The 10853-nt window shown below is 40.8% G+C and overlaps 1 protein-coding gene across 1 annotated transcript; it reads right to left on the bottom strand.

Moving 5' to 3' along the window:
* Positions 1 to 2424: 2424 nt before the first annotated feature.
* egr1 (early growth response 1) lies at positions 2425 to 6312 on the bottom strand. Its single transcript, XM_051859652.1, has 2 exons — positions 5655 to 6312; positions 2425 to 4975 (listed from the first exon to the last, which is right to left on the bottom strand). Exons 1-2 carry the CDS (start codon positions 5863 to 5865, stop codon positions 3657 to 3659), a joined length of 1530 nt encoding a protein of 509 aa, XP_051715612.1. The 5' UTR covers positions 5866 to 6312; the 3' UTR covers positions 2425 to 3656.
* Positions 6313 to 10853: the final 4541 nt, after the last annotated feature.

Here is a 10853-nt window from a genome sequence, read left to right on the forward strand (position 1 = left end):
TATTGTAAATTTTACTGCTTGTTAGCTTGTGGATTTTGCTCATGATATGTGGGTTAGTTCACCCAAAAATTAAAATTCTGTCATCAATTACTCACCCTCATGTCGTTCCAAACCTGTAAGACCTTCGTTCAACATAAATTAAGACATTTTGATGAAATCCAGAGCTCTCTGACTCCTAAATAGACAGCAATTTAATTACTGAGCCGCCATTCGCACATAAACACGGAAGCCTGCACTGTGCTTACTGCGTCAACTGCGTAAGGAGAATGACAGGGAAGAGAAGAGATTTTTATTTTGTTTTTGTGCACAAAAAGTATTTTTGTCACTTCATAAAAAATAAGGTTGAATCACTGTAGTCAAGCTGACTATTTTAATGATGTCTTTAATACCTTTCTGGACCTTGACAGTGGTATTTAAATTGCTGTCTATTAAGGAGTCAAAGAGCTCTCGGATTTCATCAAAATATCTTAATTTGTGTTCCGAAGATGAACGAAGGTCTTGCAGGTTTAGAATGACATGAGGGTGAGTAATTAATGACAGAATTTTCATTTCTGAGTGAACTAAACTTTTAAGTCCACATGAAATACTAAGTAGAAACTAGCTTCTAACCACAAGTCAAAAGCCGTATCTCTGACCACACAACTTTGCATTTCTGCGAATGTTCACTGAAACTATGGTTTCGGGAAACAGCAAATCATTTAACTATGTTGGTAACGATAGAACTTGCGACTATAGCTGCCTAACGATGCTTTCACAAAATACATACTGAACCAGCATAGAAATTCATCCTGGTCTAAACCGGTCTTTTTAGCGGGGGAGGGGTTTTTTTTTTTTCTCAGGAGACTCTGTACGAATGTCCATTAAAGTAACTCTGTAAAATAATAGGTGTGTATAATAAACAAACGAACAGCTTTTCCTTCATTGTGGTTCATTGACATCTGATTCAGGCAACGTCTGTCTCACTGAAGACATTTGTAGAGAGTCAATTTGGGATTATGAGACCAATTACCCTAATTACTTTCCTTTGTGTTGTTCTTTCGCTTCGACTCGCTCTGTCTCACGGTTGTTATCCCTCTTTTAGATGTGTTCGAATCTGGTGCTGTTTTGTGGCTTCATCTTTTGGGCTGATATTGCCTCATAGTTTGGGAAAGTCCCCCTACATAAACACAAGCCAATTTTTCCATCCCAGAGCTGCTGACACACCCTAAAAGTCTGAGATTTTTAACATATTGAGCTTCAATTGGCCTGGCTATCAATGTGGCGTTGTAGCATCTGATGAAAAAGAAAAAACAAACATTTAATTTCTTTCTCATCTGTTCACACATATGGTTATGTTATGTTAGTAAGATAGTCAGCCTTTATGGTCTTTGGCTTTTCACTATGATAAATGAGGAAAGAAATGTATAGACATGCTACACATTTACGTATACACCCACAACCTCTGTCACATTAAATCTGTTTAACTTTTATCTTGCTTGACAAGACAGTTTAACCGAGCTGTAACGAGCAAACAAAGTGCGTTCGGATTCCAGGATGCAAAGAAAGAGAGTTTTTTCATTTGATCTTTTTGGTGGCAGAGAAATTAGTATGAGCAGATTATTATTTTTCTTTTACAAAGGCACTCATGTAGGAAGGTAAAACATACAATAGAGCAAAAGCTGCCTTACTCTTAAAAGCGACTTCGATACTGAGACTTTTTTTCCCCCTGACAAACTCAATAGACACGGAAGCCCATTACAAGGGCGTCTTATTAGTGTCGACTGATTTTACAAGATTGCTATCTATGTATAATTAAGCCCCAAGCGCATCCAGTCACATTCGTACATGCTGTCTTTTGATAACATATTCTCATGACGCCCAGGAGCTCTTTTGATAAGTAATAAAGTGAGACAATCTGATCTGCCATATCAACTCCATGATTGGCTTCTCAGTTTGCCGAACTTCTGAACAAAAGAACGCATCAGTACATATATTTTTGATGTCAAGTTTTTATTTATTAATTTTGTTCTCTTTTTTTTCTTTTCTTTTCTTTGCTCTAGGTTATATTGCGGTTTTGATTTTTTTTTCTTATGAAAGGCGTGACTTCTAATGAAAGCTTGTATGCTTTCAAAGCTAAGCATATATATATATATATATATATAATTATTAATCTGAGGTACTGAAATTATTCATTGCAATTAGCTATTCTGTCATTTTAATCACAGCATTTTATTATGAATTTATGCTGTCAGTGCATGAGAAAATCTGTTAATAATTTACATTTTGTAACTTGAGACCATGAACTAATGGCTTTTAATGACATACTGTATTACAGTAAATTGTTTTTTAATATGCAGTGGTGTGTGTGTGTGTGTTCACTCTATAAAGCAAAATTCATTGAGACCTGTTGCTAAGCGATGAAAAGCAAGACAGAGATTCAACGTATATATTTATATATTTATGTTTTATTTATAGTTCTGTTCTTGAAGGATATCTTGTACACCAAATATCCCATTGGCAGTTAAGCGCATTCAATGTGTTTAGAAGCCATAAACAGTCACTTTTTCGAACAAACACAAATACAAAATAAAAATAACAACAAAATAATGGACCGCATGTAAATAACATACAAAAAATCCCATGCCTACTCAGTAGGTAACTACAGCATTCCAACTCCTCAAGATGTAGATATGTACATTTCCGTTACAAAAATATAGTTTATAGTTTTCTTTTTTGCTTACATCCCAAAGAAATGCAGTGCCCTCGTATCCTTTCCCTTCTTTCCTTGAAATGACTTTCTGAATATAGAAAAAAAGCAACAAGAAAACAAAATCCCTTACACCTTAAGGCTAGATGCAATGCATCCACACGCTGATATCTGTCAAAACATCTGCAAGGCTTCACAAAAGGCACCAAAAAAATTGAAGATTTGTGGTTGATTCTTTTCTGATGTTTTCCCCTCCATTTAACAGGTTTTTGTTGTCACATTTGAGAAAGAGAAATATAGTACCAGTGGATGATATTTACAAAATAAGAGAAACTAACATCACTCTTCCACATGCGTCAGAATACTTAAGTGCTTCTAGTCAAACAAAGTCAAGAACTCATCACAGCATTTTACTACTTAATACAGAATGTATCTTATAAAATATGGCCCTGCTCAAGAATAATACAATGCAAATATTCAAATCAATTGTCACAACAATGGTACTAAAAAGTAAAAACAAAAAGGAAACATGGCACATGTACAATATACTGTAGCTTATGTATATTATTCAAATGTCTTTTGTAACTGTACACCTGTCGAGTCAAGCTTCTGAGCCTGAAGCCCACAGGCTTCGATTACACCAATAACGTCCTTTAGCCATTCTGCGTTGCAAGTACGTCTGTGCACGCACAGTCTGAGGGAAAACTTGCCGAAGCCTGTTGCTTTTGTTTGTCATTTGAAAGTCTCATATGCCTCGTTTGAAAGGATAGGATTCGAAGGGAGAGAACGACACAAAAATCCCTTTTGTTTTCAAAAGTCTTTGCTGAGTCCTTGACTTTTTTGTAACTGAGCCATGTTGGGAGCATGGGCAGAAAAGTGCTTTTTGCAGAGGGGACTTAGAAGTCACTGATGCTTTCTGTTCCTTTGAGTCAAGGGAGAGCCTGGAGGTCTGGGGTGGGTGATAAAAGTCTCAGCAGATGTCGGCTGTCCGAGGGGAAAGCGTGGCCTGCATGTCAGGCAGTGGGGTGGTGACAGGAGAACTGTAGATGTTGCTGGCCACTGAGGTAGGGAAGGTGTTGGCCACCTGCGTCTGGAAGGTGCTGGTCGCCGAGGGGTAAGTGGTTGCGATGGAAGGGGAGGGGTAGGAGGTGTGGACCGGTGAGGAGTAGCAGGAATTCACTGGGGATGGGAAGGAGGAGACCGGAGAGGGGTACGAAGTGATGGGAGAGGGGTAGCTAGACACTGGCGAGGAAGCTGAGATGGATACGTTGGCAATTGAGCTCTGCACTGTAACGCCGCCTTTCTCCGCCTTCTTGTCCTTCTGCCGCAGGTGGATCTTAGTGTGGCGCTTGCGCTCGTCGCTGCGGGCGAACTTGCGGCCGCAGATCTCGCAGGCGAAGGGCTTCTCGCCAGTGTGTGTGCGGATATGGGTCGTCAGGTGGTCGCTGCGGCTGAAGTTGCGCATGCAGATCCGGCACTGGAAGGGCTTCTGGCCGGTGTGGATGCGGATGTGGCGTGTCAGCTCGTCTGAGCGCGAGAAGCGGCGGTCACAGGTCTCCACGGGGCATGCGTAGGGGCGCTCGTGTGGAGGTGTCTTGCTTGGCCGGTTAGGGTACTTGCGCATGCGACTAGGCTTGATGAGCTGAGACTGGTAGACACTTTTCAGGTCCTGAGAACCGGTCTGGGTGGCAAAGGCTTTGATGGTGGACAGCGGCGTCAGGGAGGGCTGTTGTCCAGCTTGTGTCTGGAAGGGTTTCTGGTCTTGGGCCACCAAACTGATCTCACTCTGCTGTTGGGGAAACAGGTAGTCTGGGATCATTGGCACAGGGAAGCTGGTGCTACAGGCCTTGCTGTTGGGGTATGTCGATGAGTACTGCAGCGAGGTGCCCACTGAGGTGGAGAAGTTTGTGCCAGGCTCAGGGAAGATGTCTGGGCTGGAGTTGGTGTAGGTGGGAGCCGCTGAGTAGATGGGGTTTGGCTCGCTCTGGTGGACGGAGCAGCTCAGGCTGGCACTGGATGTGGATGATGAAGAGGAAGAGGGGATGGAAGACGAAGAAGAGGAAGAGGGGAGAGTTGCCTGAGAGGTCGAGGATGGAATGGAGGTGGGGGGTGGATTGATGCCCACCAGCCCACTGACCAGGCTGAACAGTGGCTCAGCCCACAGACTGTTACTGCAGTTGGTGGCGGGTTCGAGGGTGAAACGGCCCGTGTAAGAGATGGGGGGCAGTCGCTGGGTGGAGTAGGTCTGATCTGCCATAGATTTCTCGATGGCAATTTCTGAAAGCGTATCTGCAAAAGCAACCACAAAACAGAGAGAGAGTGGATTAAAAACCATAGCACTGCTAATTAACTCCAAACTGTCTTGAGCTAATTTGAGTGCACATAAATGATCCCAGAGGTTTAGTTGGGGGGTCCTGCTGGCTGTCGAAACTGTGTTTTCCCACAATCTCAGACAGAGCAGCAGGTGCTGATGGAGTGCAGGACTACCACCACCCCCCCCAACCAAAACACACACACACACATTTGCCGATCTCCCTCGGAGACAAGAGCCAGCGCAAGCTAAAGCATCTGCATGTGCGCTTCTCTCAGAGTCAATGCTCTTTTTCTCATTAATGTCATCCTGATCTCTCTTCCCCTCGCACACAGGTTATATTTATTCAATCTGCACTTTCAGTGATTCATAAACTGGGTTTAAAATTAAACTGTTCTGCAAATTGTAAATACCTCATTCATTCAACTGATTTTACTGTGACCACTCTATAATTACTGCTAGCTTTTGTTAAAATTTTAATTTAAACTTTACATATTATTTTATAACTCTTAAACGTATAACTTTCAATTTAAACAAAGCCAGATAAAACATGAAGACACATTTATTAACTATTCAAACAAATGCATTTTTGCACAAGCAAGCAATTCTCTATCTGAAACAAGCATGCAATTTAATCAAGAGGGATTTAGCGCTTACCTCCAGCAAGGTGATCAAACTGCTCCCCGGGCTCCCCAGAGCCAAATCCTGTTCCTTCAGGTGCTGTGGCATTGAGGAAGGGGGTCCCTGCAGAGTTCAGCATGATCATCTCCTCCAGCTTGGGGTAGTTATCCATGGGGGAGTGAGGGAAGCTCAGGGGGTCGGAGATCTGCAGAGCAGGCAGGAGCATCTCTGTCTTGGCTGCAGCCATCTCTCTGGAGTGTGCTCGGAGAGGAGAGAAGTGTGCTGGAGAGATCAGCAGCTAACCCCTCTGGGACGACAAATGTGAAGATGCTGCGATGTCTGACTCTCCTTCTTTCTGGTTGATCTCCTCACTCTGACAGTTTGTCCTCTTGTTTGTCTTCCCTCTTCTCCTTTTTGTTTGTCCAAAGATGCAGAACAAATCCACTATGTCTCAGATAAAATAATTGAGATTCAGAATGTCCCTTCTGATCATTCCCTACTTCAAATTTTCACTTTTTCAGCAAATTAGGTCGCTGTTGTTTCTGTTGTTGTTTTGAGTTGACTTGTCACATTTATTTAATGTGTCAAAATGTATTTGGTTATATATATATATATCTCGCAACGTGTTGCCGATCAGCTGTCTGCACTAGTGCTGAATCGCTTGGGCTCTCTAGGCTCTTTCTCAGCTCAGAGGATCCCTACTCCTTTATATACCCTCTTGCCGTGACGTAGATGTCCATATTTGGACTGGAGGAAGCCCATATTTAGGCACTGCAGTGGAGGACACATGACGTTTGCCTAGAGGAAAAAAGCAGATTGGGGAGCTTAAACATTAAGTCTGTGCATTAAATGGAGGGGAGATGCCCGTTCCTCCTCCACAGCAAATCAATGCTTGGTAAGCACAGTATTTCGCTGCGAGAAAGAGAAGCGCACGTCTACATTTTCTACTCAAAAGTCTCGCTAAATGTTCGGGTTTCCCGTCTGCGCTGTAGCAGAGCCCTGGCCGGAAGATCCCGCTCCGCCATGCCATATAAGGTCGTGACTACATAAGGCTTGATTCCGGTGGGTTTCCACTTCCATGCCCTTATTTGGAGTTTCCTGATGTAGCGCTGATCGGCGCTTGGCAGTGAAAGGGAGGCTTGGGTGCAATTGAAGTCCAGCGCTCCGCACAATAACTAATGTCAGCACTATGCTGCCTCGCCCGTTCCAAGATTTATGAGAAAGAACTTTTTCCTCAATACTTAAACAACAGTGCGCTTTCAGTGAACAAATGCACATAAATATTACGATATTTCAACATTAGCACAGGCACTTTAATTCGATATAAAGCTCGCCTTTTCGATAGCTGCGCTGTTTCTAATCACTAGAAAACAAATACACATGCAAGAACGGCTTATTTACTCCGACGAACTGATCTCATTACGAACTGAATATAGCCTGTTCCTACGTGCAATACAACGCAGTTTTCCACAGACACAAAAACGAGCAGCCTTGCTTTCTGTTTAGTTTTCTGTAACTCGTTAATGTGTAAAATTTAGATACTGCTGCAGAACTATTATTATAAGTCGTTTTAATATGATGAATATGTTTCAATAAACATCTCTATCTATCTATCTATCTATCTATCTATCTATCTATCTATCTATCTATCTATCTATCTATCTATCTATCTATCTATCATTTAAACCAGTGTAAGACTGCTGGTGTTACACTGCTGATCTATCATAACAGCTGAAAAGTGACCAAACACAAGTATGTTTTTAGCATGACGTATTAAATATCTAATATCTGTTATGGTGATACTCAATTAAGTATATATTCTTATATATAAAATCTCTAGTTTTATATTCAGAGTTAGAATTAAACCTAATTGCTTGTTTTGATGAGGAAATGACACTTGGCTATTCAGTGCACGGCCAGCGCGTTGGCACTGATGGATGGCGGGTGCTGACAGAGGAGAGAGGAGATCTGTTTAATTGGGGGATGTCCCGGACTCGATACACAGGGATCCTCTCTGTCACTCAACTCCCGACACCCATGCAAATAAGCGCTGCAGCATGCTCTCCGGACGCCGGTGGTGTACTGATGCTCTGTAAATTGAGGAGAAGAGCAAGGAGTGCGCCATGGCTTTGGCAGGGAGATCGATGTCACTTTGCTGACTCAATAGACTTAGTCAGAGCAGACGCCATTTTAATTTAACGCGAACGAAAACGAGGCTGTGAGGAACGGAAGAACGTACTGTTGTCTAAAATTACACAAACTACACAAAAATAGAGCTTTATACAGTACAGCATAGACCTGTTAAGTGGGCTACCTTCATCAATCATATAATGGATAACAATCAGAGTTTTACCTGTCGCAAAACTGTTTATGACTTCGCAAATAACACAACTTTTTATAGGCTAAACTAAAATGAAATGATGGACATAAGATTAGTGAACAGGCAGTCAGTGTAGGCCTATGCTATTTATTTAAGAGCTGTTTTCAAACAAAAGCAGTTTATTCTGTTTATTTCTGACGTCAGTCAAAAAGAAAAGTTGTTTCACAGGTGCAGCAGGTTATTACGTTAGCCTACGATGAAAGATTACAAAGACAGAACCTCCACTACATTTAGTTTTTATTTTGACCTTGGTACAAACTGTAGTAAAGCATTGAATCTCCTAAAATTTTGTTTGATGACCGGGCTCGCCATAAACTTGAATACAACAAAATATTTTTAAAAAAATCACAAATAGAAAACTAATAGATTTTGATGTAATTGCACAAGTGTCTCGAAGAGAGATGCAGGCGAATGTCATCCTTCTAATGATCAACATCTTTATATAACTAGAACCTCAGATGAGGAAACGGGGTGGCAGTTGGTGACTCACTTATAAGTTTAACAAGAGTAGTGGGAGGGTGTTCCCTTACCAGGGAATGGGGGTGGAAGATGTGGGACATCCAGGACAGCCTGGGTAGCTTGTATAACCTGATGTGTTATTGCCTTGTGTGTGTATATATATATATATGCTCATGTGGAGGGGGTTTCTCCTTTTCCTTGTTATGAAAGGCCGGTTCTCCCCGCACCTACGCCGAAGCCCACGCCTGTGTCTGTCCTCGCTCGCTCGGTCTATCTCCTGCTGGTTAATATTTCATTAAGATCTGCCAGCTAGCCTGGGTACAGAGAGAGAGAGAGATAGAGAGAGAGAAAGAGAAAGAGAAAGAGAGAGAGAGCGCTTCACACCCCCACGTTCAGAGGCAAATACCAGGCATCTGCTGGAATTAATCACTGGCTCTGGCTGGCAGCCTGATGGAGATGCTCTATCTCCCTTTCTTTCTTTCTGTACTTCGCCCACCTCTGCCAAACCACCCCCCCCCCACCCACCCCACAAACCTGTGCCATCTCCATCATCAGCATAAAGGTGAGCCCGTCGGGGGTGGCCGAGGAGCAGACAGGATGACTGGCTGATATATGAGTATTTGACAGTCTATTACATGATTTAGGGAGAGTGGAGCAAAAGAGCAGCGTGTGTAATTCTAGCTTCAGGAGAAAAGTGAGTGGAGATCATGGATGTTATGGTGGTACAGGGTGCTTGAGATGATGATGGTGGTAAGGATAAGACTTAAAAAAATTAAGTAATGGTCTTGCTTGATTTAGATTAGACAAAGATAATGACTTGTGAAGTTGTTTTGACTAGATATTGATCAAGGGCATTATGAGACATACAGAGAAAGAGAATTTAGTTGCAAATGTGTCCCTATTACTCATAATCAGACTGTAAATTGTATGTTTTTATCTTCCATTAATGTAGCGTCTTGCTATATATACTTAAAAGCACTTGCAATAAATGCGTTTGCAAGAAGGAGATAATGTATTGATATGTCTGGCTCAATAACCTTTTACAGGGTTTACTCAATCTGGGTTCTGCCTGGTTAGGCCTTTCAATACAGCAGAGTAAATCTTTATTGCTGTGACTCACTAAAGGCTTTAGTCAAAGAGTAGTTAGCAATTGTAATCTGATAAGAATTAATTATTTATAAAAGTTTATGAATTAATCTTAAAAAAATCTTCAAAATTGATCCTGCACTACCTATACTCCTATTCTTTCTAAATATATAATTTTGGCCTTATGGTGCATGATTCTTTATTATCCCCCTCACAAAAAAAAAGTTTATGTAATCTTTTTTCAAAGTGCCATAACTTGGGGCCCAATGGCACAAAGGAATAGTTCACCCAAAAATAAAAAAATAAAAATTGGCAAACGCGGAAACGCAAAAAGATAGAGCAAAACAAAACACCGGTCAAGAATTAGAAGTCTAAAAAGAGACATTTTTAAATAAAAATGTCAGAGGATTTTGATATAAGAGAAGAAGAGCTATGTCCTACATCCCACGTCGGGTCAGAGGTCACCCTTCTGCCAAAACTCGTCTCTCTAATGAACACGCATACGGCCGTTGCTAAAAGCCAGTGATTATAGTTTATAAAGTTTTAAATATGGATATTTTTCTTACAAAAAAACAATCAGAAGGCCTTTATTAACCCACTGGAGTCGTATGGATTACTTTTATGATGGATGGATGTGCTTTTTGGAGCTTCAAAAATTCTATTCAATGCATTACAAAGCTTGGAAGAGTCAGGATATTATTTAATATAACTCTGATTGTGTTCGCCTGAAAGAAGAAAGTCATATACACCTAGGATGGCTTGAGGGTGAGTAAATTATCGGATAATTTTCATTTTTGGGTGAACTATTACTTTAATCCATCATTTCTCAATGGATAAAATCAAATCTACTTTTTTTTTAATTGAATATCATGTTTAATTTGGAATTACACCACATATAATGTATTTATAATGTGGATGCCATTTCATATTAACTTTAAGAATAACACAAGTTATAGCTTGAGTGTTTGGTGTACACTACGGTTCAAAGGATGGGGGTTAGTAAGAATTTTTTTTGAAAGAAATTTCTACAGACTTTAAATTTTTACTACTATCTTTTATTCGACGAGAATGCAATAACTTGATCAAAAGTGAAAGTAAAGACATTTATAATGTTGCAAAATATTTCTATTTCAAATAAATGCTGTTCTTTTGAACTTTCTATTCATCAAAAATCCTGAAAAAAGAAATATATCACTGTTTCCACTGTTTTCAACATTGATAATGATAATAAATGTCTCTTGAGCATCAAATCAACGTATTAGAATATTTCTGAAGGATCATGTGACATTGAAGACTGGAGTAATGATGCT

Source organism: Ctenopharyngodon idella, chromosome 14 (genome assembly GCF_019924925.1).
Source record: "Ctenopharyngodon idella isolate HZGC_01 chromosome 14, HZGC01, whole genome shotgun sequence".
Taxonomy (NCBI): domain Eukaryota; kingdom Metazoa; phylum Chordata; class Actinopteri; order Cypriniformes; family Xenocyprididae; genus Ctenopharyngodon; species Ctenopharyngodon idella.

Bases quoted from the DNA above. Each gene is read 5' to 3' on its own strand.
- egr1 (XM_051859652.1), bottom strand. From the start codon at position 5,865: ATGGCTGCAGCCAAGACAGAGATGCTCCTGCCTGCTCTGCAGATCTCC. The intron at 4,976-5,654 runs GTAAGCGCTAAA...TTGCTTTTGCAG, and splicing joins GTTTGATCACCTTGCTGGAG to ATACGCTTTCAGAAATTGCC.